Source organism: Anastrepha obliqua, chromosome 4 (assembly GCF_027943255.1).
Source record: "Anastrepha obliqua isolate idAnaObli1 chromosome 4, idAnaObli1_1.0, whole genome shotgun sequence".
Taxonomy (NCBI): Eukaryota; Metazoa; Arthropoda; class Insecta; order Diptera; family Tephritidae; genus Anastrepha; species Anastrepha obliqua.
In genome coordinates this window covers 39127373-39154696 of record NC_072895.1, presented here as the reverse complement: position 1 = coordinate 39154696, position 27324 = coordinate 39127373, and the positions used below count along the sequence as shown (strand labels likewise).

The following is a 27324-nucleotide window of genomic DNA, read 5'->3' as shown; positions in this document are numbered from 1 at the left end:
AGTTTTCGTGAGGTGAGACCTGTTTACTGTGTGCAATAAAATATTTAACAAGTGAAAAAGAATTAAACAACATGAATTGCAGAACAATTATTGTTTTTAAAAATATTTACTATTACTTATTGTAATTATTTTAGAATTTGAAGCACTACCATCAATAGACAGAGACGTTTTATTTAAGTTGTCGCCATGTTTTTTAACTTTTTATACCCGCGCACTTGCACAAATATTATAATTTTTTCACTTTATTGTATGTTACAGCCCAAAGGAATGGGATGTACATATGTACATACATATGTATGTATATGTACATACCAAAATACGCAAAATGCTTAGAAGAGGCGATTTAGCCATGTCTCCGTCCGTCTGCCCGCCTGTGCACACGATAACTCGAGCAAAAATTAATTTATGTATTTCAATGGAACTTAGTACACAAATCACTCTGTATCGAAGCTAGGGCGATTAGGCGTATCTCGATAACGACTTAATAAAAGTCACCTAAAAATGGTAAACATATTAAATTCGGACTTACATAAATGTTATGAGATCGGACAAAAATCACTCTCATCCTTTATATATTTGGATAAATTTTCTATCCATACCTCTAATGTACCAGCTATAACTCTCGTTCTCTATGAGTTTGGTTGATTCCGAAAATTAACAGGTATCGAAAAACAAAACAATACTTGCACATCCTCACACATCAAAAATTTTGCTCATCCCATATATTTGATGCGCGCCATACTGTCCATACATATGTATGTATGCACAATGCATTAAAGCAATTTTTGTTTTATTTCAATTATTGGAATTTTTACTTTACTTTACTTCCCACTTAATTGATTTTAATTAAGAGTCCAATTTTCATATATGTACATCTCTTCACACGACATAATCAAAAAAATATTTTCGAATATGACGATCAAAATTGAATTGACACGTACATTGACATATGTATGTATGTACATTAGGATGGATCAAATAAAAACTGTTTTTCTTGATGCTACTCCATAAATCTATCTTACATAGAACACCTATATTTTCGTTTTTCAATTTAATATTTACCCGTTCCACCCACGCTTTCAAAATTATCATTTACTTCTCATGAGATAAATTTACCCAAAAAACTTGCAAAGTAGGGGAAAGTGAGAGAACAAAATGCAATTTCATTTTGAGGGGAAGTTGCAAGTTTTTACTGGATAAATTTTTACTCGTTAGAATTTGCAAGTGCGAAAAACAGTTGGTCGCAAAGTAAAAATAAACACTAATTACAATTTGGGAATTGTAATTGCTAATGGAATGTTTTTCATCTGACAGCGATGATGAAACGGGACAAATTATAGTTATTTTACATTTTATTTGATTTTTTTAAATTTAATACGAGGTAGCTCAAGTGAATAGAATTTACATTTTTGTGATTTTTACTGCCAAAAATTTACGCAGCTGTTCGTAAAACTTTCAAATTGTTACTGGTTTTGCGTTCATGTACTTTTTTTGATATTTTTCTCTTTGAGTGAGAATTCTTGGAAATTAAGTTACTGGCAAGTTACTGGATAATTTTTACAAATTCATTTTTCAGAGATATTTAGGCCAAATGTTTCCTCCAATTTGTTGTGTTCGCCTTTATTTTGTCTCACAATTGCAGTTTTATGCCGAGTCCGGTGGATATTTTTATATGAGAGACCTTTTTATCTCCAAAATACCTTCGAAAGTTTTTCATCGCCTGATACGGGCAATCATTGTTAGAAAAAATCTGTATTCTTAATTCGGATTGAACCCAGGACTTGTTTGTCAGTATGCCCCTTCGAAGATACTCGGTCATTGCTGTTGCAGTTGCTGTACATTTATATGGCATTTTTAATAAAGATATCAATTGAAATTTATTAGAGCTTGATTTCGTGTCAGTGATAATTGATTGCACGCACTTCTTAATATTTTCTTACTAATATGCATGTCAATACATACATATCCACGTATGTATGAGTATGCATATTTGCTTCTGCTTCGATAAATACTTATTGTACTATATGCTGCGGTATGTAATAATAAAGCTTCACAAAAGCTCAATTCATTTATTATTGGATAAATTACGAGTATGTATGTATTTAGAAAAATTGTGTAGAAAAACTTTGTGAGCAAACCATTCAGATAAAGAGTTATGCACATGGGGACAACCTTGAAATTTGACCTCAATGATAAGTTGAATTCAAAGTTATGTTTATATGTATGCAATTAAATTTCTATGTATTTATGTATGGTTACATGAAATACATAAGCATTTAAGTATATATACCCAACAGAGATTAGCTGCCTAAAGAGCTCCATTTCGGCTATAATTTTCATTAACGCATCGTAACGTTCTCAAATTTATAGATTTTACCGTTCATCCTACAGGTGGCCTTGATAATTGTGCAAATCTGTGTGGATATCAATTCCATAATGTTACAATTTAACAGTAATGAATTAACTTTAATTTCCGTAAATGTAACTTCAAAAGTTTTTCGCGATCTGTAGGCTCGATATAATTTATTTAATTTCGTATGCAGTAGACAAGCCAGCTGCAAGTGCGTTAATAAAGCCAAATACATACAGACAAATTGAGTTAATCAATTATAATTTTCAAAGCGTTGGTGATATGGGTAAATATTAAATAAAAAAAGTGGGGTCTCATTTGTATGGGCTTAGAACAAAACTTAGGGCCTGACATAATTGTCGGCCACCGTAGCCGAATGGGTTGGTAGGTTCGAATTTCCGTGCAATAGAAAACGTTTTTTCTAATAGCAGTCGCCCCCGGCAGGCAATGGTAAACCTCCGAAGATATTTCTGCCAAGAAAAAGCTCTTCATAAATATTATTTGCCGTTCGGAGACGGTTTAACACGTTGACTGCCGAGCGAAATTTGCTGGTTATCACACAGCGCCGCAAGTGTGCATCACATAATCGTGCAAGTATAAATTGAAACATCGCACGTTCTCATTTTAGTTGCAATACTGTAGGGGCTGTTGATATAATATATTTGTTGAAACACAGAAATCCCTACTGGGATAACGCAACAGAAAATTACCACTGGGACAACGCAGAACCATACACGTATTTGATGTATATTATTGAAATACTTCATTCTTAATACTATATGAAATCTTGAAATCATTTCATCATATTTATATTTGAATTGTCATACATTATATATGTATATATATCCTGTTATATGTTTTCAATTTTAAAATCAAACGACAGAAAATATAATAGACGCAATATTACACCAAAAACAATGCGCCGGCTCCCATTGCCCGGCGCGGCGCCATTGAAAAGCCATGCGCCGGGCAATGGGTGCCGGCGCGGCAGTCAACGTGTTAAAGCGATAGGTCCTTCCGTTTGTGCAGCAACATCAAAACGTACACCACAAATAGGAGAAGGAGCTCAGCCAAACCCCTAGCAGAAGTGTACGCGCTAATTATTTAATTATTTTTATGTAGAAAACATTTGTTTTGGGTGATCCTAATAAATACGTACATAGTAACATATGTATGCATTTCGGGTGCCGTGTGCTTGTTGGAGCTTTGATTACTTTTATTTGACTTTCGGAGGTGGCTTAAATATGTAGGTTTCACCCTAATTCAGTGCTAAAATGAACAAGAGGTATTCAGGTTAGGGTGATTAAATGCAGGATTGAGCTCTAGAATTCCCGAGAGATTGTATGAAAGCTTCAGATCGTTGGTTCGTTAAAAACCTCAATGAAGGGAGAAACGCATCACCAAACGGCTACGATGCGATCTGCAGAATATTGAACCATGACACAGATGACGCTCTAGGATACTCTTGAATTACATTTATCCCATGTTAAGTAAAGGAGAGCAGTTCAGATAGTGGGGAATTTGTGACATATTTACCGATGTTAGGTTTGCACCGCTTTTGGTGTTTACATTGGAAGAAGCTGCAATAATCTGGTAGTTGTATCGTTTAAGGAAGGTGTAGACCCGAAGATCATAACCTAGATCAATCTATGAATTGGTTTTTAAGTTGGTTCCTAACTAAATGAAGTCTAACTGATTTCAAATTATAGCCTTTAACTTGAAACTAACAAATCGCATATGAGCAAAAATGGTTTGTGGAAGATGAGATACTCCATATTGTTCTTCTTTACCAACAGTCTTATTTTACTTTATATTGATTGCCAATCACTGATTTGACGCACTGGAGCACTACAGTGTTTCAAGCGATCTAATTAACATACCTACAAACACTAAATCTGTCGAATATGAATTGATTTTTTTGATGGAATTCAAGCATAACAACTTATTGGTAGGACCTTTCTAAAAGGAGGCGTTTTAAATATCAACAAAGACTCAACTAAGGAGTCGTTTATATTGGAGCATGGATCTCAGTACTATTTAAATTTTAAGAAAGGCAGAAATTTGGTAAGATTCATAAACTACGATATTTTAAGACTGCATTCAGTGAAATTTTCAGAGTATATGCGAGTGAATATCGACACGTTTGATAACACTTTATTAAAAATTGTAGAAAAACTTCTAAAAAGATTGAACAATTGTTACAGTAGATCCATTTCATATAAAAAAAAACGAATAACGAAAAGGTAAGTCGTAAGTAATTTTTGTGGAAATAATTAATATAAGAATGGGTCTTTCAAAAGTGACGCCTAGATGTCAGTAGTGAATAATTCCAAACAGATAGATGCGCATTTTTCCAATATAGAACAACGCGTTAGAATTATTGAAACTTATTATGATAATAACCTATCTTTGAGAAGAACAACATTTTGCAAAATTCCTGATTTTTTGTGTCGAAATAACCATCCTAACGCGTCGACAATTCAAAGGTTGGTGGGAAATTTTCAAAAAACTCTCCTTGTGTCGAGGATAAAAAAAGAACTGGCAGACCAAAAACTGGAGTCACCTGATGTGAAAATGTAGCCTTGAAAATGTTCGGGCAAGAATTAAGCCAAAACTCAAAGAAAAACAAATATGGACTCTCAAATAGTTATCAAGACAAATGCGGATGCGCACAACGTCGCAGAAATTAACATAGGTAATGTATGACTCAAAGATGTGCAGGCATTAAAGCTAATGGTGGTGTCATCATTATTTTATGCAATATATTGAGTATTATAAATTATAAAACATAAAATGCAGTTTGTTAGAATCCAATGGGTCAAGCTATGGTGGTCACGCTTCTAGGAAACGGCAGTACCTAAGCATACCTTAGAATTTCCTGAAAATTCTGATTAAAATTTTTTCAATTAATCAATTCTGCACAAAGTTTAAAGATTTTAATAAAATTTCATGTTGACCACAACGAGTTTTCTTCGCTCTTATCGCTAGTCTTTGTTCTCAGTTCTGCTCCAGCATAATCATATGCATATGGTGAACGGGTTACTCATTAACAATTTTATTATCGCATATTTATTATCGCAGTTCCAACATAAACTCACCTTTAGTTGGCGAAGCTTTCATGCTCGTTCTTTTTACAGTTTGAAGAGAGCAGAGAGAGGAGTTCTAAACATATTCCGTCAAAGAGTTGTTTTTACACATTTAATCATTTATTAAGCGCTCCTTGCTATTGTACGAATATTTGCATTTGTATTCGTTGTTGTTTTTTTTCGAACCGTCTTAATGCTATTCTTGCTTCGTCATTGTTTGGTGATGCGATGCTAATGTCTTATTCTAATGCCCTCAACAACCGACCAAATTTATATTCAATTACGTTCACCAATTATCCTCAGTTTAATATTTGTTTGGTTTTTGACAGGAATACTTCTTTCCAGTACGTATGTATGTGTGCATATGTATTTACTTGTACAACCTAACCGACAGTTGTTCTTATGTTAATACATATGTGTACATATTAAGATGTATCTTGAATAAATAGTTAAATTAATAGCGGAAATTTCTCAATAGGTGAATTTCGTTGCACGCCAAGTTAATTGGGTTCATTGCCAAATATTTCACACCACAAACAATTCTATTAATTGTTACATGCATCATTGGCACTGTTAAAAATGCTCAATTGTGAATTTCGTTTTTTATTCTGACAAAGCATGGGAAATTTGTTTCAAATATATGTTGTTTTTTATTTTTATTTATTGCATCTGCAGTCGACGAATTATTTTCCATGAGCAGTGCAACGACGCAATTTTTGAAGGTTTTTGTTTTTATGTTTTTATTATTTGAGTTCAAATTTCCTTGAAGAGTTCGTTGCATTCTTCATTGTTCGTTAAAAGGCATTTCGAATTACATAGCAAATACACATTTCTTATTCTAAAAATACATTCATCAGCTGTTGACGTATGCAGTTGAGTTAAGCGCACGATCCTTTCACGCTTCTATGCAAAATATCAAATAATGCTTATTAATGTAATAAATGCACATTTCTCTTAGATTGTGTAACGCAGCGAAGAACTCATACGTACTAATATGAATATATTTTCAATTAAATATATCCTTATATGAATCAATCCAAAATAATTTTTACTTTTAGCCTTAAGAGATTATTGATGGCACTCCTGCAATAGTCGTCTAAAGCGAGTAGTGCGAATGAATCTACTGCTTACGTATTGGAGACTATCGACCACAAAATGTAACTCAAAATACAGTCAGAAACCCTATCAATAGTATGCGCTAGTTTATCTTACCAAAGATTGAGCTTTATAGGTGGCGCAAAATCAATCATTCAATTTTGTTTATAAATAACTTTTTTATTAAACAAAAAAAAAAATTATTTTAAGTGAAATTTTGAGAGAAATCTTTATTTTAACTTTTATGCTCCATTGCTTGTCTGTGTGTATACGGCAGCTGTCTAGAAAACGAATGTCAAATCGTTTCCACGACAGTCGGTTCTATGTTACCGAAACGACCCAGATTTATATCCGGCCAATGACTGTCACTCCAGCAGCATTCACCGTATGTAAGTATGGGGAATGTTTATGCTGCTACAACAACAACGAATGTCAAATATGATTGACGTACAACGTCATTTGCAAAAATTATATATCTTCCGATAGGGTGATTCATTTTTCGTCAGCTTGTAATTAATTTTTTCCTTTTTCAGGTACAGCCTGTTTATTAAGAATGAAGAGGGCTATCATTTTCAGCAATCGCTATCATAGTGATGCGAGAACTTATCTCAATGAAAATCTGTCGAACAAATCGGTTAGTCGACTGACCACCGCACTCTTCAGATTTCACAGTACTGGTTTTTTTTTTATTTGTGGGGGAATCCTCATCAAGGATGGGGTTTATCTGTCAAAACCGGCAATAATAAAGCAATTATAGGCTAAAATTGATAAAGAAAGCAACGAAATTTCTAATGAAATAATTCGCCAACTTGCGATTCGATTGCTTCGCATTATCAGCAATATTTGGATTAAAATGGGCATCAATTTAAACATTTACATACACATTTACGCTAAAGAAAACAGATGTATTCGGTAATTTTTCTGTTTAATCTATAATCCTTCTAAATATAATCCATCAAATAAAGTGTGTATACATTTTTTTGCAACACTCTGTATGAATGTAAATATGTACAGGGGTAAGTACATTTGACTTCAAGCTTTAATTAGTTGCCTTTAATCAGTACACTTTGTTTTGCCACTTTTAAGTTTTGATAAAGATCTGATTTATGTACATGTATTACCACCTGCAGTCAACAACCAACAAACCACTTCACTATATCATTCTACCAAGAATATTGTATCAAAAGTGTTTCCTTTGTTGGTTTTCCAATTGTTTTTACACTCCATTGCGCGCCGCCATTAGCACCTTATTATTATTTTTATCACCATTTTATTATTAATACATTTAACTTCCTTAATTATTTTTCAATGCCACTTACACTTTTTCAGCCATATTGGAGTTTTGTGTGTACTGGTCAAAACAGTTTTAGGTAATAATGTACCTAACCAAAAATATTGCTTACGGGCACGACAACGATTACGAGCAGTTTTTCGCGCTGAAAGCTGTTTCAAATTTGTTCTGTATTTTCAGCTTATTTGTTTGGTAAAAAGCGACTATAGCGGCGAATAATTTGCAACCGTATGATTTGAATTTTGTTGCTTGCTGATCAGTAAAAGAGCAACCAATATAATTTGTTCATATGTGTATGTATGTATGTATATTTGTAGGTATATGCATATACAAGGAGATATAAGTGTTTTACATACTTTCTTGCAAATGGCTTTGTTTTTTACATACATATGTATGTACATTTAATGTTTACATGTGTACATACATCTGTACAATTGGACATATTTTATTTATGGCGTTTACACTCAAAACGAAAAGCTATTCAATGTGATCAGTGATCATCTTGTGAGATTAAGGTATGGTGCAGAATAATATACTAGGTGTTTAAAGAATTCTTAGAAGATTAAATATTTGTAATTTTTTGCATTTTGAGCTATGTGCCTAATGAGAGTGTGTGGAACTTTTGAGTTTTTCGGCCGAAAATATGAAAATCCACATCACTCCATTAAGAGAGTTCTGCATAGACCAACCAAAGTTTTCAACCAAGCAATGTCGGTGCATGTCGGGTAATTGATGTGTTGCCCTGATTGAATAAAACCATCAATTTGTATGGCCGACCGCTTCAATTGTATGGCTTGCTTCAATATCATTCACCGTTAAAAGTTCTAGTACGATAACAGCGCAATAAATGCACTACTATTATTCTCTTCCAATCCCACATAAAACACAGCGTTACCTTTCTTCCACACACTATTGTCGTATGTGTCCGAGTTTTGATGGCCAGTAATTATTCGCACCAATACTGACTGGGTTTCGCGCATTTAATTTTGATTCATATCATGTCGATCAGAGTAAAATTGAAATTTTTGAAATGAGTTTTGACCGTCCGTTGTACCAGGCCGGGTTTCTATACCTATGCGCGACTTTAAAGCGTTTTTCTGAAATTGTTATTTTTCTCCAGAAGAAGAGGAGGGATAATTTTAGTGGCCAAACCATCCGACGCAGTAGACGACAATCGCAGTCGTTTCCATGACAGTCGGTTCTACGTTACCGAAACGACTCGGATTTATATCCGGCCAAGGACTGTCACTCCAGCAGCATTCCCCGTATGTAAGTATTGGGAATGTTTATGCTGCTACAACAACGATAATCGCAGTAAGCACAAAGGCATTTTGAACCCTGCCTCAGACACCAAAAAAAAAAAAACGGCGCCCGTGTACGATATAACTACTAATTACATGTCATACATAACTATTAACTCTACTGGAACAATAACATTGAAACTTTCCACAGTACTTCTTCACATAATTCATCAGATATCTCTGGAAGATTTTTAGTTTTTTAAGTTATTAATCTTGCATTAACAAATTAGCCTATTTTTCCGATTTTTTTTTTTGGTTTGTACCAAGTGCTACGAAAAATTTAAAAATCGAAAAAAATCCCCTTAAACACATTTTTATTTTTTTTTTCAGAAATTCTGACGCGAGCTGTGCTTTACACTGCAAATCAATTTTTGCCGAGGCTCCTCTGTTAATCACTAAATTTTCAATACGTTGTAATGGAAAATTAGGAAAACATTTTGCATTGTTATATGAAAATAGGTTGAAAAAACGGACGCCAGATCTTAAAAAAATGCATTTTTTCTCTACATTAACCTTTGAGTTTTACATAGTTAATGCTGGTTTCTAGAGTTTGGCATACTGCGCTAAATAATAAGTGGAATAAGCGGATACTTAAAATGCCGAAAAATTACTGGTAGTGCAATTTAGTGGTGGCCAGCCCTGCTGGTTTCCAGATAAATAGAAGAAGTTCATGAATGTGTAACTGTCAACAAAGCCACATGCACCAAAACGCCAGTGCGTTTACTATTTATTTAGTAATAATACTTTCTCCCTTCCTTGTTCCTCGCCAGACCCAATTGTTTCGCGACGAAAATTTTCTATACCGTTGCGATACTTAATGAAACAAATATTTTTCATGATCTTTTTAATTCTGCAGGTTAAATCTTTTTCTATCTTTTTCGAGACCAAATTAAAGAAATTGCACTATAGAAAGCCGATGTACATAATTTTTTAACAGAAATATTTGTGAAAAGAACTGCTAGAAAATGTTAAGTAAAAAAATGGTACAGATGGAAGATGTAAAAGGTAATAGGTATATCTGATATATCTCTGAACTAAAGAATAATATTTTTTATTGTTGCACCCTCTTTGGTGCAAATATTGATAATTTTAAGAATTTCAAGCAGCAGTTGGCAATCAGATTAGTGATTAGTGGCTACTACATGGTGGGCCATATAGCGTTTGCTTTTTGAACCACCTATTTTTTTGATAATAGTAACACAAATGACATGTAAAATGCGTTCATAATTTACTTAAAGGTTTGACATTTACGAAATGGGACGCTATACGCTTGAACAAAATTGGGAAATATTGAAAACCTATTTCCAAAGTGGTGAGTCTTCTTCTTCTTTCGCGGTTACAGTAAATTGCGAGCGTTACCGTGACATGCTCAACGAGATTTTTTTTCCGAAAATTGAAGAGGATGGTTTCAACAGGACGGTGCAACTTGTCACACTGTCAAAGTTACACTCGAACTTTCCAATATCAATTGGCCGCCTCGGCGCTGTGATTTAAGCTCGTTGGACTCTTTTTTGTAGGGAGCCGTTAAGGACAAATGCTATGCGAACCATCCAGGGACGATTGATGCTTTAAAACACGAAATCGAAGTTGCTTTTCATGAAATTGGAGCCCAAACAATCGAAAATGTGCTTAAATAGTGGGTTGATCGAATGGCCTACTGTAAAGCCAGTCGTGGCAGTCATTTGAACGATATTATTCTTCATTCATAAATGACAACGTTCAATCTTCAAAATAAAAAAAAAGTTTGAAAAAATATTGATTAGTTTTTTTTCTATAGCCGATTCAAAAAGTACATTTTACATGGCCCACCCTATATTATTGACTAGGGCCAATTATTCAATAATAATTCCGACTGGGTAAAGGGGTAGATTAGTTATCGCAATCTGACAATCTCACATATGTGACATAATTTAAAGCTGTTTTTCAGGTGTGCCCCACTTTCGATTGGACGTCTCGAATAAACAGACAAATTTTTAAATATGGAGGAAAATTGCATATCAATTTGACCTGTGGCAAGATAAGGTTCACTGTTAATAGAATTAAAATTGTGTTAATGTTGAGACACCCCTTATATTTTCTAATAATTTCAAGAGGAATTTGGGAACACTAGCAGAGTTAAAAATTCACAAAAAACACTCAGCTGAAAAAATATCTATGCACATAAGTTGATAAAAAAAAATTAAAATTAAAAGAGACAAGCAAAGATTAGTTCCCCTAATAAAAAAACATACAAATTTCCATTACGATATAAATTATGGAACAAACATAAATATAAATAATAAAATGAAATAAAATTTTACTTAACCAATGATTATTTAATTTAATTGCTTCGTTTCTAGGCGTAAATCCGAGTATACATCTTTAATTGTGAAAGGGTAATTTAAGGGAAAGGAGTTAGCAATGACTCGCACCAATTCCGTTTTTGTGTTGTGCGCAATCAATTATTCAAATGCAAATATTTCATTCAAATCACTTGATTTTAAATATATATATACGCATATTCCCAAGGAAATTATTTTCCCGATATTAAAATAAATTTTGAAAGAATTTCACCAATCCTTTAATTTATTGCCCTTAATATTTACATATACACTACGCTACTCTTGGTTACTTACGCTTAGTTTGTGAAAATTCAATAAATCCAGTAGTAACTCTGCAGGAGTTTTTCTAATATGCAGTTTTGTTTCTAAAAAATTAAATTGCGTAATGTTAAAATTTTCACTTACAATTCCTCGTGGACCAAATGCTTCTTACCACGGTTACTATCCGTTTTTCTTATCTCTTTTCTTCAATTAGCGACCTCTGCTGCTATTGGATTTTCGCTGTATTCGTAATTTATTGATAAGTCGAATAATTAGACAATAATTCGCATCCACTTAGCTTAATAGGAATAATTTTACTTATTACAAAGGTTGGAAGTCCAAGTTGAATTTGTTTTAAGTAAATTCAATAGTAATTATTGTGTTTTTGTTATGTTGGCTTTTGACGGTAACTCCTATTATTGCGTACAAAAAATTTGACATTGAAGTCTCCTTTACGGACGATGACTACTGGTCGCGTGAATTGTTACAATACTTCTGACCACCCAACCACCCTCATTTTGGTCATTGCGCATACGCTTAATGCGCATTATCCTCTCACATGCAATCCATTTGGAATCCACAGTTTATACTATTTTACTTTATTCAAAATAACCAGTTACTGAAATTGGAAATTTCGTAGTGGATTTAAAGTGAAGTAATTGCAAGTAATTGCATTTGCATGGAATAACAGAGACGGAGAGTACCGAAAAGGGTATGAATGATTTTGAAACGTTCGCAATTCTATTCAATTAAAATGACAGTGATTACAATTAAACGAAGGAGAAAAATGTTACCTTCCAAACAATTTTAATTTTCAAAAATATCAGGTCAGTCCATAAGTTCCTGCATTTTTTAAAGGTGCTTTTAAAATTAATAAAAAAGATTTTTAAAGTATTTATTAATCAATAATATATTTTCCTTCATTATTTAAAATGTCTTCCCAACTTTTAGGCAAGTTTTTAATTCCCTGCTCAAAAAATTGTTTGTCCTTGGAGCCAAAATACGCTCCGATATCCCTTTCTATAGCTTCTTTTGAGGAGTAGTTCTTGTTACTCATATGGGATTGAAGTCCACGAAAAAGAGCTATCATATAGACTGTCAAATTTGGCTCAGCTTCCACGACTTCGAGCAAGGCGTCGGAGTTAAAGACTTCAGGACGACCAGCGCGTGGGGAATCCTCCACGTCGCAGTTACCACTTCGGAATTTTGAAAACCACTTTTGCGCAGTCCTTACATTTACGGATATCGTGAGCAGTGTTTATTTCTGCAGCAGAATTTGTTTCAGTTTTACCACTTTTATAAAAAAAATTCAAAATATGTCTCTTACCTATACACATTCGAAGATTCCATTTTATTTTTTAACAATACGTGCTTCTATCCGCGATTAAAATCATTTGTTGAATGCACTACAAATGTATCAAAGAAAATATAAATAAATAGTTCTATTATATTCCGCGAATAATTTTTTGTATGCAAACATCGTACAAAAGTGAAATTATGGGTAAAATACGCAAGAACTTATGAACTGACCTGATATATTGCAAAATAAAAATTCACATCCCAGCGGAATAGATGCCGAATCAAAGGATATTTTCACCAGATCATCGTCGTCTATATGTATGACATACGCATACCAACGCAGTCGTTTTTTTTATTCGTGTTTGAGTGTCCATGCAATTAAACCGCTGGTTCACTCCCTTTCAGTACCCCTCACACACAAGGACAGGGGCATAGATCTGTTTTATATAAGTTCTTTTGATCGTTCTTAATGCCTTTTTATGCTTATTCAGCATATTCAATCTTCTGTCATAAATAAAAGAATATGTCTAATAAGAGCTTTTAGGTTTTTTATTCATCGAGAGAGGGATCTGATTTTCAATTGTCCACAGAGCCCAAAATAGTACCTTTCAATGAGGATTTCCTTCCTTCTATCTCCATTTTGTTCACTTTATTTCAATTTATTGCGGATTTCACATTATTTCAATTTATTGCGGATTTCACGGATTATTTTCTTCTTGTTCTCTAACTGGGATTTGTAAGCGCCAAGTGCCTAAATTAGAGTTTATGCAAGTATATAACAATGTAGGCGGTCATATGATATGAATATGATCTATAGTCACCTGCTTTTTCCATTCTTTCATATTATTCGCTATTTGACCATGACCGTTTGTCATTGTCTACGAAATCTTGTAGAAAACTTTTCTTCTCAAGAGCTTAAGGAATACAACTGTTTGATCGAAATAAGAGGCTAATTTAATGTTCGCAGCGGCGATTGAATCTAAGGCCTACTGCCTGTATGCTATGCACAAACACAAAAGGACATGAGGCCATAAACTATTAGGTACATCAACTGTTTATATGAAGTTATTAGATACTTTTTCTCAGTCTCTAGCTGGCCAGTCCAAGAAAAGTGATATTGAATACAAGGATATATACATACACATATTACGCTTTGTTTTAATTTTCTTCATTTAAATTTAAATTTCATAAAAAATAATTCATATCTAAATATCAATTTCAAATAATTAAATAAAAATTTAGAGGTGGAGTAAATAAAAGATTTTTTACTTTAGTTTTTGCATATACATACATATATTATATATTTTTGCAATAGGTTCATTAGATTTCCCAACAAAAACTTGCAACAGCGATATAATGGCAATCGGATAATTTTTGTGGGAGAAAGAAGTAGGGACAAAAGTATATGAACAGAAAACTAGTATAGCTGACAGATAGTACTGACAAATTATTTCAAAAACAAAAACTCTAAAAATTTTCCCAGCCACCCGTGCAAAAGAAATAATAGTGAAATCCAATTACAGAAGTATAGTATTTATAACAAAAGGTGAAATTTAGAGGTGAATTACGAAAAAGCTAAGATTGTTGTTGTATTTTTCTTTTCCGACTGAAGGTCGCACAATTTAAATTTTGAAAAGGCGCTGAAAAGGTGTTCAGCTTTGCCACAATCGTTTCAGCCAAAATAAATTAAAACAAAAAAAATGTACGATGCAAATAATTTCAATTGTAAATATTATAAATCTGTATATCAAAAATAGTTTTAAGATATTGACATTTAAAACACAATAAAATTTCTGCATGCAAAAATACTTATATATTATAAGTAGCCTAGACTTAATTTAAAAAAATCCTTGTTACACAAAAAAACAAAAAATGTAGAATTTTGCACGAAGTTTGAACCGTTCTTTTATATAGTTTATGTTGCTGAAGGAAATATTTTTGTGAAAAAGTAAATACAGGAAATAAGTAAAAATGAAAGTGGGACAAAAATTTCATTGACATTTTGTTCAATATCATATGACCAACACTGTACATAGAAAAATACTTACTCATTATAAGTAGCCTAGAATTAAAATGAATCTAAAAAATTGATGTATTGTTTTTAGTGAAAAATAAATAATAAATAAATAAAAATCACTATTTATCCCTTACATAATTGCTTATATCATCCCTTAGACTATTCTTTATTTAATCGCTTATCCTTTACCTATAACGTGTTTGCGATAGAACACCCCCTTTTTGGGTGTTTGGCCGAGTTCCTCCTCCTATTTGTGAGGTGCGTCTTGATGCTGTTTCACAAATTGGGGGATTTACAGTTTCAAGGCGACTTTGACCGGCTGATATTTTTTTATGAGAAGATTTTTTATGGCAGAAATACACTTAGAGGTTTGCCATTGCCTGCCGAGGGGCAACTGCTATTAGCAAACACCTTCTCTTCATTTTGGTGTTTCACGGAGATTCGAACCTACGTTAAGATATAGCATACATAAATACTAGAAGCTCATATGATAGAGAGAGACAAAAGCTCATACGTATGTATATGAAGTTATCTCTTAGGTTTCTCCATTTGGCCAATATAATATAATGGACAATTTTTCATATTTATAGAGAGTACTTTCCGTGTGTGACCGCTTTAGTAATAATGCGTTCACATATAAGTAGATCATCTACTTTTTCGTGCTTAACTCAAACAAACATTTTAAAATATCCCACCAAATCAATTTCTATGAAGAAAAATGTTTCAAAACAGTAATGACAGCTAATTGCCAATTTTGTAGGTAATCTGCCTTATGTGAACGGGTAGATTAAAATTGTGGATTTATTGCTAATTACTGCATATGTGAACGTACTTATACCAGCATCTATTAAACATATTATACATATTTATGGGATTGCACAAATCTTTGATTAAAAGAATTATTTATTTGCACACCCTGTGGGACGAATGCAACCGTGTTCGGATATATCTTCGAATTTCGTAGATAACAATTGAAGTTCAGCGACGTCATTTCGAGTTTCGGATTTCGAAGCAACCTCAAACCGCTGTGTGGTGATTCTTATTATTTCATTTTCAATTGTTGAATCGTTCGAAAGTGTAATTCATACATACCAGTGTAATTTTATAAAGCTTAAATTAAATAATTAAATATACAAACTAAAATGGCTGCCGAAGGAGAAGTTAAGTTGTACACACGCAAGGAAATCGCAGAACACAACACTAGCAAAGACACCTGGCTAATCATCCACAATAACGTGTACGATGTATCTCCTTTTTTAAATGAGGTAGGTTCACACAATTAAATTGAATACAAAAAAATAAAAAGTGGCAAAAGTTTAGGTCATCGGGTGAACAAGTTTCAACAAAGTTGTGTAGGTATTTGCGTCAATAAAAAAGCCAAACCAAATTGTCGATTTCCTCTTTGGAAATTGTTTGCTAAACATAGGGTTTTTAATTTTTAATATGTTTAAATAATAACTTTGCTATATGTTTGTTATCATACTGCGCGATAAAGATCTATATATATTGTAAGCATGACTGGGCTAAAGTTAGCTAGTTAATACAATATATCATTATCACCGCTTGCCCTACTCCTAAGCAACCTGGCGAATTGTCAATATGCGTAAATGGTTTAGATTAACTACTGTTGTACTTTGCTCCCTTCACTGGCGCAAGGTCTTTAATGATAAATGATTTTATATTGAAAAACATCTAAATAAATATAGATGTAGAACGTTAACGTTCAGTGCATAAACAGCTAATTAAATCATTTGTTCCGGTATTATTTACCATTTGTTGGACTTTTTTTTATCTCATATTAAAGTAATTTCCACGTCACTCTATACAACTTTAGTCTACTAATTTATTATTAGATGCTGTAGGTATTGAACAGTAGGCAATGATTTGCAAATTCGAATATAAACCTATAGGTTGAAGTTAATCAAATCTACATTTACATTTCGAATTATGCATATGCGTTTAGTTTATGAAACAACTACATTTTGTGCAACATTGTTGACTGACTGTAGTTTACTGGGTCAATATGTCAAACGCAATACTTTGTCTCTATCCACTTTCTTCTTTTTCCCAATTTCATAATTTTGCCAAGCTTTTTGCACGACTGAGCAATTCGCTACCACAATAACTACAACTAACTCGATAAACTTAAGTATATAAATATATCAAGCAATCTATTCATCTTAAGGTTCATATCAATGCAAAATATAAGAGTTATATAAATAAAAGCTTATCAAACTTTGCGCCACATTTTCGTAGTGTCATCACCTGTTGTATAATGTTGAGTAAACAAGGCTGCTGATTTTTATCAAGAATTGTTTTTACTCTATAGACTGTAAACAAAATGCTGAAATGTTAATATGAAATTAGGTCCATTTAGCTTAAAAAACTTAAAAAAATAAAATATTTAGAAGGACAACAACTCTTAAAATAACTTTTACGTTTTTATATTAATTGATATTTAAAGAAAAAACATACTACTTGAATGAAATCATTGAAGTCTGATTATTGATAACAATTTTTTAATTTTTTAGCGTTATTATGTGTTATTATACAATTAAAGAGAAACGACGTTTCATTGTTAACTTAATTGTATTCCAAGTACGCCAAATCAATTAATTATATTATATTTATTTTCTTCATCAAACGAGAATATTAAAAAATTTTTTTTTTGAGCTCAGTACTTTGTAGGGCGAAGTAAGAAAACCGATTGTTTTATGATCAAATTTGATTTTAATCGACGACAATTTTAGTATAGATGTGTGTATAAGCAAACATGTTTTTTATTTCGCACATCCACTTGAAATGCAAATACGCAAGCACTCTGTTCATACATATGCACATATTTATGTATTTATAGAGAGCATTCAATGGTACAAGTGGTGATTAGGTATTGTAACAATGTAAATTATTTGACAAAGTTCAAGTAAACGATGAAAAGTAAGAATCGGCAACAATAGCACATTACATACAAATCTCAAAAATCCAGCTCATAACTTCACGCCGCTACTAAGCTCCATAATCCGCATACACACATTATAAAAAATATGTGGATACATATACAATATACATATGGGCTTGTTAAAATTCAAATATTTAAAATATTCAGCATAAGGCTTCGTTACAATATTCCTGCGTTTTCGCTCCGGGATTTGTGCGTTTTGCTGAATAAAACATTATTTTTTAGAATGCAAAACACGTTTAATCTTGAAAATCTAAACTACACCATACTCAGTTGGACGCTTGCTAATATCATTGTTTTTATATTTAAATTTCAGCATCCCGGTGGCGAAGAAGTTTTAATCGATCAAGGCGGCAAGGAAGCTACAGAGAATTTCGAAGATGTCGGTCATAGCTCTGATGCGCGGGAAATGATGAAGAAATACAAAATTGGTGAACTCGTTGAAGCCGAACGTACGAATGTGCCTAAAAAATCCGAACCTGCATGGAATTCTGAACAAAAAACAGAGGATTCGTCTATGCGATCATGGTTGCTACCATTGGTACTTGGATTAGTGGCTACAGTTTTATACAGATACTTCTTTAAGCAGTAAACTGTAAAAAGAAAGATTTTTTACGTTCGATTTCGTTCGTTTTGAGTTGTAAAGTTTATTTAAGAAACCATTCCCCATAATTAGTTAATGGAAATCTCTGCATTTACACGTGCACAGAACAAATGTCTAATATTTTGCATACAAAAGCATAAAGTTAAAAATGGTTGCTGCTTGCTTATAGATAAATTTTACTAAATGTAATTTTGTAAAGTAAAAAGCTAATACATATGTATGTTTACAGTGTTTTTATGAGGAAATTATACAAATAAATATGTATAAGTACTTGAGGAATTTGCGCTCATTTTGGCTTAATTTTTTTTTAAAGTGTATGATCATATTGTGTTATCACTAAAACTTGTTTTGTTATGACAGTCAGGTCCGCGTTACTGTAGCAATATCGTAATTTTTTGTGGCGTTTATTTAAGCACAACACCGCGGTTTATTAAATATGTAGTGGCAAGAGACATGTTTGAGTAGGGCTCTAGAAAAATATCATTTCTGATTTTCAAATTTTTCCCCACGCAAAAGAATTCAAAGGACTGGCGCTTTGATAGCGAGACAGGAAAAAAGAAAATTCTAAAATTGCTTCGTCCCAAATCATTAAAGATTTAAATTTGCAAACATCAACGAGAATTGCCCGTAAACGCGTGCTAAAAGCTTCATTATGAGGTTACCATCCAGAACAAAAACCTATGATATCTGTGAAAAACAAATTACAGAGTATAAAATAGGATCAATTGCATCTGGACTAGTCAGTTAGCAAATGGAAAATGATATGATTCTCGTTATTGTAAGAAAACTGTAAGAATCGTTGGAAGTAATAGATGTGGCCTGGGACTGCTTTTCAGGAAGCGGAGTTGGGCCATGACATAAAATGAATGGAATTATGGACCAAGAGCAGTGCAGACTTTTTTAAGAGACTGTCATGTTACCATATGAGGAGTGGGAAATGCCTTTTTACTGAGTCTACCAGGAGAATAAAAACCCAAAGCACACGAATAAATTTGTTAAGTCATGCTTTAGCGGCAAAAATGTCAATGAAGTGGAATGGCCACAGCAGTATTCGGACCTCAACCCCGTTGAGTGCTTTTCGGAGCGTTAATAGGTGGATAGATAAGATTAGCGCAAGAAATGGCGATTATCTCTTCAAGATGCCTGGTAATAAATTCCGACGAAAATCATGGATAATTTAATTGCCCCAATGCCAAGATGATGTGCAGCAGTGATAAAAAACAATTAGTTTACTAGAGTAATAGTTTAACATACTTTTTTTTTGAAAACCTTGCATTGTGCAATTGATATAAAAAATTGAATTGAAGAAAAAGAGATCCATTATTTTCTCGGTGGATGGCTGTAGTGATCGATATCTCGTAAAGTATCGATCAAACAATTTAAAGTTTATACTCGTTGTCAAGGTGACATTTCACACTAAAATAATTTCTTTGCTGTTTTTTGTTTGGACCATTCAGTTATGAATTACACGGTGTTAACCATGGAATCTAAAAGAGAAAATCCGGTAGATTTTACAATTTTCTTAAAGGCCACCGGCATGTTAGTAGTCGTAGCATAGCCCAGGAGCTAAACATCGACCATAAAACAGTTTTAAACTATTTGTGAAAAAAATAATGGATCTCTTTCCCCCCCCCCCCCCCCCCCCCCCCAAACTATATAAGTATGTATGCATGTACATACATATATATTCTATAGCATTGCAATAGTTACATACGATTTGGCCACCACTGTATATACATACATACACATGTAAGCTACAACCCAGCTAGCAAAATTGGCAGATATCTGTGAAATATCCGTTAGACTCATCGGCAAAAAAGTTCGAAATCTTTAAGAATTCTGGCGCATATTATATTAGTTTCTAGTTGTTGTTGTTGTTGTAGCAGCAAAAACAATCCCCATACATATACTGGGAATGCTGTTGAAGTTATATTACGTCTCCACCAAAAGCAAACACTGTGTTTGCAGGAGTTGTGTTTGGGAGAACTGTCAACTGTTTCCACCGAAAGTTTGGGAGAAATTGTGTTTGAACTGTCTTTTGTTGACATTGTGAAATAAAAATTATAAAAATTGATAAAATTATAAAATGGTGCATAAAATTCAATTTGTTATGTTGATTTTATCATTTTATTTATTTTATATAATTGATAGTGAGTTGGTCACATATTATTTAAAAAAAAGGTTAAGGGAAAATACAATAATTTTAAGCGTTGCTGCCAATTTAATGCGTTCGCAAAGTGTATGGTCTTTGGTATGGTAAACAGATTTATGATACATTATTTGTGTATAATGTACATGTATATTTTAGGAACATTCCAGTACCTTTTGGGAAGTAGACTGCCAGAGTAATGGGGACAAGTTTTTCAAAGATAATTTCCGAATGGAAAGATCCTGCTTTGAAAAATTGTGCAGCAAACTTGAAAAAATAGCCAAAAGAAAAACGAACTATCGAAACCCGATTTCACTAAAAAAGCGCGTGGCAATTGCTCTGTATGCACTAGGATCTTCTAGTGAATACAGATCAATTGGACATTTGTTTGGAGTAGGCAAAGCAACTGTTTGCAAAATACTCATCGAGTTTTGCAATGAAGTTGGGACATCTTTGGCTCCAATATATTTGAAAAATTTTCCACTGACAAGGGCGCAAATTGAGAATGGAGTCGCAGATTTTAATGCAATGGGCTATCCACAATCTATTGGAGCAATAGGTAGGTTTATAAGTAATGCGATAAAAATAACGTTTAATCAAAAGCATCTTTATTATACAGATGGATGTCATATTGAAATTCATCCAAGAAAGGAAGAAGCCATTGATTACTACAACTACAGAGGGTGGTATTCCGTAATACTATTGGCTTTGGTAGACGCAAAATATAGATTTGTTTATATACATTGCGGCAGTCCTGGAAGATGCAACGACTCCTCAATTTTTGAAAAATCATCGCTAAAGCGCGAGTTGCAAAGTTGTGCACTTCTTGATGAATTGAGCTTGCAGTATGGATCCACAAAAATACCAGTCCATATTATAGGGGACTCTGCTTTTCGTCTCTCTCACCATTTAATGAAGCCATATCCGCATAGTGTGACCAATACACCCGAACAAAAAAAATTCAACTATAGATTGTCTAAGTGCCGGCGTGTTGTGGAAAATGCTTTTGGCCATTTAAAAGCCCGGTAAATACAACTTAGAGATTCTAATATTTTTAAAAATTGGTAATACAGGTTCTATTTTAGATTTAGGAGAATTGGAAAAGGCGTGGATAACCACATCAAAAATGTAAACACAGTTATTTCATGTGCATGTGTTTTACATAATTTTTTGATTGCTGAGAAGGATTTAATTTTGGAAAATTGGCTAGTGGAAATGCATCGCGATTCCAGGCGCAATATTCAATACGGCACCAATGCAGTTGACCGATCTGAAGGAGAATCGATAAGAAATGCGTTAAAGGAATATTTCAGTGAGTAATATAACTTTTTTCATCTAGATTCTCCCGTATGTTTTATTAAATTAACCATAATTTATTGGTTAAAAAGGTTATTTGGTTTAAACAATTTTATCTTCAAACCAAATATTTATTTAAATATTTCGACCTACAAAAGCCACAAAGAGTCCAATTGATTGAATTTGAAAAACAACTTTTCACCAGAACAATAAAATTTCTAATACATAATTTTATAAAATAACATTTTATTCATTTTTGAAAAAAGATAATATAGTAGTAGGCACATAGTGCAACTTTAAAAGGCACAATTCATTAAAACATAAATATCATTTCACATATTAATTTTTAAGCACTTTCACAAACAATATTTCAAAGGATTTATAATTATAAGTTTTAGTTAATTAATTTCTCTCCAAGAAACTAACCACACTTTTTGTCAATAACTCAATAGCAGCAACCTTTTTTTTCTCGATATCAATTAACTCAGCAATTAATTTATTGTTTTCCGTCATAGCAGATTTAATAGTTTCGTTTAATTCAGCAGCTTCGTTCAGTGCTGGAGACGATGGTGGCGAAAATGAAAATGTAGCAGACGGAGCAGCTGAAAGTGGCGACGATATTGGCGAAAGTGATGGAGCTGGCGAAGCAACCGAATCAGGCATGTCTACATATATAAATAGAAATTAACATTATAAAATTAGATGTAAATACAAATAAAATTACATATATAAATAAAAGAAATACCTGTTATACTATCCGCAACGAGTTGATTCAGTATTCCTGAGGAAAGATTGTAGACTTATTTGGCTTATTTGACTTATTTTATATTTTGCGCGCACCACTTAACGATTATCACAAGAAAAATATTAAACGTCAATCAAATGTCATATTGACAAATTGCAATCATTGTTGCCATGTTTCGATAAGAATGCAATAATAAATGAGGAAAATGAGCAACATTGCCACCACTTAATAATTAAATTAGATGCAAACCCAACAAAACACGCTTTGAAAAATGGGTTTAGGTATGGAGTTGTGTTTTAATTTTGTATGGGATTTGACAGGTGTTTTGTTTGGTGTTTGCGCTAAGAACACGATAGCGACAGAGAACCCAAACTGCGGCTGCGGTGGAAACGTAATATTACAGTCCTTGGCCGGAACGGTTCTGGTGGTTGCCACTCCCTGCGAGCACGTAGAGGAGCCCACTTAGGCCTAGAAATCCCTTGCGATACCACTTATTTCGGCTCAAGCTTCCCCCTCTTATTCCCAATGTGGTATTCAACACTCTCCACTTACTTCTCGCAACTGCGAAAGGAGTGATTAGAAGTAAGCCCCTTACGCTTTCCATATGCTCGTCCGGTGATCGTATTCTAAATCCGGCTTCTATTGATAAGAGATCTGTTTTTATGTTCATTTCATTTAGGCCATACCTGTTTAATTATCTCACAAATGGACCTATTTACTGTTGGCTTGCACGATATAGACCAAACTGATCCAGAGCTTGCTCGTGGAAAAAGGAATGCTCATATACATGCACAGAGTTGACTAATTCAAGATCAGTTCCGCTCTTTGCAAGCTCATCCGCGATTCAATTCCCCTCGCCTCTGTGTCCAGGGACCCAGACAACATTCGTGATGCACCGCTTAGCTAACTTGTTTAGAATAGCTCTAAATGCAATTGTTACTTTGAAAAAAGTAAATACCTATTATTACATTGTACTGAATTTATACCAGCTTGACTGTCAGAGTAGATAGTGATCAGTTGTGCTGCAGGGAACAAGTCCCTGACTCTTAACGCAATCTTTTTTATAACTTTTACTCGTATTAAGACATAGAAATAGCAGCAACAAGCCAGGCTTGAGAGAGCGAAGGAGTTGCTTCGCTTGACCGAAAGCGGTCAATTTCCGAACATTGTGTTTTCTGACGAGAAAATGTTTCAAATTGAGCAATTTGTTAACACCCAAAACGTTAGGGTTTATTTGACTGACTGTTTATATGAGAATTTGAGTCATCGATTGGCCACCAGGAGGCAGCACCCGCCACACGTAATGGTTTGGGCCGCTGTAACCGCAGATGAGCGCCCTCCAATCGTTTTCATCTAACCTAGCGTCAAGGTAAATGCAAAATATTATCAGGAAAGTATTCTGAAGATTGGTTTGAAGCGGTGGGCAGACAAACATTTTGGTGGCCGACCATGGACCTTTCAACAGGACTCGGCACCCTCTCTCAAAGCTCGAGTGAACCAAAAATGGCTAAAAAACAACGTTCCGAACTTCATAACGTCCATACAATGACTCTCAAATGCACCAGACGCGAATCCGATGTATTATTCTCTTTGGGCCATTTTGGAGAGCAAGGGCCGAACTAAAAGATCCACTAGTCTCGAGACGCTGAAAAAGTCACATTCGGGCAGCTTGCGATTCGTTTCTGAACCGTACCAAGGCAAAAGTAAATTTATTCTTAGTTTTGTATTATTTTCACATATTTTTTACTTTGAATTTAATAAAAGTAATTTTAAAAAACCAAATTTATGGCATTTTTAATTGGTTACACTTCGAGTTAAATAATTGCCCAAAAACATTTCTCCAATCGGTCTCTTGAATAAAAGAAAAATAACATAATCAGACAAGTCTGTCCGAAAACAGCCAGAATTCGATTTGGCTTGTCGGATGAGGAAATACATATAGTATAATAAATAAAATTACCCAGACACATCGGCCAGAAATTTGCTGATTAGGCAACTATTAATCAAATATTGTCCGACTTGTCTGATATCAGAAAATGTCTGGGAATGTTTATCGAAACATTATTCCACTTGTAGTATCGAAAGTATTATATGTAGTTATTTGTAATTTGTAATTTACAATTAACATTTATTATTTTATATGAGTATAGTTAGCTTTACGTACACAATTGTGTTAATACTTATTTCTTTAAATATATTTACATACATATTAAGTAATAATTATAAAAGTTATTTGCTAAGTATACAAATGTAGGTAATACATACATATGTATATACTACATATATGAATATTGGATAGTGTAAAACTGTGGGTAACAAACCCGAATATCTCTTTTACTTATAATAAACAGCGCAGCTGGTAACACTATTTTGTTTTCGAAAAATTACATTTTGTAGACTCAACTTAATATTGGGCAATCGTATTATTATTGACGATAATAAAAAAAGCATCTGCCGCTCGGAGGCGGCATACATCTGTACATTTTTCCATTTGTGAAAAATTTGAAGACAGGCACCACCCACAAGCAGCGGTCTCCAATACACATAGAGAAGCAGATTTGAGCGGTTAAATCTCAGTGTGAGTATATATGCACAAATTACAGTAATTTAGTCAGTAATTTTTCGACTTGAGGATTTCTACAAGTCGATGTGGCATGGAATTGACCAATTTAGAGGTATCCTCTTTGGTAATTTTTCTCCATTCATTAATTATTACGTTTTTAAGCATTTCCTTGGACGTTATGCTGTGCTGACGGATCCTGCGCTCCAGTAAATCCCACAAATGCTCAATTGGATTAAGGCCTCGGGATTGGGGCAGGGTGCGTAATTGGTGAATTGTGTTCTTTGGCAACCAGAGCTTAGCATTATATGCCGAATGCTAGGGATCATTATCATGCTGAAACCACCCTTAGACCATCACCTCTCCCACCACGCTTCACAGTTAGTACAAGATTTTCTTTTTCGAGTGCAGTACCGCACTTACGCCACAATAGTTTTCTTCCTTTAAGGGGTAACACCACTGTACACGCGTAAAATAAACACGATTTTTAAAGAATTTTTTTGTATAGAAGGAAAGGGGAAACAATCACTCTGATTTGGGAAGTTATTACTTATATACTAAAATACAAAACTACAAAGTTTGATCGAAAAATTTTACAAAATGGCGGCATTGGAGACATTTTTGTAATGTGGTTTCTCTTGAAGGAGCTCCGCGGCACGCAGCACAGAGGGTGCAAATTTTAATCTGGAACAAAGAAACATTTTTTTTCTTAATCTAGATAAGAATAGCTAGAGAAACACGTAGGGGATTTAAAAAATATTTATTTTTGTGGAATTAGCAAGCATTTGAAGGAAAAAACTCTATTTTGGACTAAAAAAACGGCACTTAAATAATTATAACAATCGTTTAAATTAATCTATCGAAAATCCCCTACGCTCTTCTCTTAAGAAGGTTATTATACAGACGTAGTGAAAAACCTGATTAAAAATATTTAAAATTGTTTGAGTTATGCTGCGTGCCAATTTCAGAAACGTGTTTTGAGAAAAACGCGTTTAAAGTTTGGAAATTTGGAGAAGTCGTTAGGTAGCAGTCACTAACGCTTGGTTAAAAGCAAGGTGGATTTAATAAGGTGACAGCATTCACCCAGCTGAATTTTTCGCCGTAGGGATGGCTTACGTCAAAATGATATGCTTTGTTTGTATGTATTGGTATGTTTACATTCGTATGTTTACATTTGCTTGCTGATTTTGACATGATGCTTGCACCAAACGCAACAACAAATACATGTAGGGTTTTACTTATATGTGTTTGCTGTCACCTGTAATAAATTCGCCTTGGTTAAAAGCTTAAAATATTTATGAAATAGACTTCGGTAACGTATAAAACTTTTTGTTCTGTATTTTAAAAGGTTCAAGGAATTTTTTAAGCTTACAAAAAAAAAAATCAATTTTTTGAAATTTCTACAGTGGTGTTACCCCTTAATGCCAAATATGCAATATTTGCTTTCATCCGAAAATAGAGCACGTTCCTAAAATTCTGGAGGCTTGTTAACATACGAGGAAAAGTTTGAGCGAAAGGTTAGACTTCATATTGCATTACTTGATTAAGAAATATTAATGAGTGGACTGACAATAAATCATTCAGACCGTCTACCAAAATGATTCTTTTGGACAAAATTTTGAGAGGGCTCGTCATCCCAACCTACTTTGGCCGGACAAAGACTCCACGCATTATGCAAAAACTTCTTTGAATTACTTTGCACCCAAAAATATATATTTTGTGTCTAAACGCAGAAACCTCACTAATTTATCAAAATGCCCACCAATTTAAGATTTGTTTGGTGAATTCTAATGACCTGTTTCCCAGAATGCTAGTAGAATCAAAATTTGATACAAACGGTATACAACGTGTTTGCTCCTATCTTCGCACCCAACTACGATGACATGCTGATAAAAGAGGATGCTTAAAATTCATTGATTTAAAATCATTTTTATAAGTGTAATCTAACTATTTAAAAAGTATACATACAATTAATAATGGCTAACAATAA

At 33.6% G+C, this 27324-nt stretch overlaps 2 protein-coding genes across 4 annotated transcripts in view; one reads left to right on the top strand and one right to left on the bottom strand.

The window, feature by feature from the left end:
- The window catches only part of LOC129243494 (uncharacterized), a 31399-nt gene extending 19222 nt beyond the window's left edge, over nt 1-12177 (bottom strand). The window contains exons 1-2 of one of the 3 annotated variants that reach the window (XM_054880548.1): nt 11878-12177; nt 11739-11809 (exon numbers count right to left, since the gene is read on the bottom strand). Coding sequence is in view for 1 of the 3 variants with exons in the window: in XM_054880547.1 (XP_054736522.1) it covers nt 7851-7864 (14 nt within the window). In the remaining 2 variants the exon portion in view is untranslated. Of the gene's footprint in view, nt 1-599; nt 773-7850; nt 8007-11738; nt 11810-11877 lie in introns of those variants that run through there. The other 2 variants (XM_054880547.1, XM_054880550.1) reach the window with 2 other exon arrangements.
- A 3867-nt stretch (nt 12178-16044) lies between these two features.
- Nucleotides 16045-18863, top strand: LOC129246015 (cytochrome b5). Its single transcript, XM_054884508.1, has 2 exons — nt 16045-16286; nt 18297-18863. The coding sequence occupies exons 1-2, from the start codon at nt 16164-16166 to the stop codon at nt 18570-18572; spliced, it is 399 nt and encodes a 132-aa protein (XP_054740483.1). The 5' UTR covers nt 16045-16163; the 3' UTR covers nt 18573-18863.
- Nucleotides 18864-27324: the final 8461 nt, after the last annotated feature.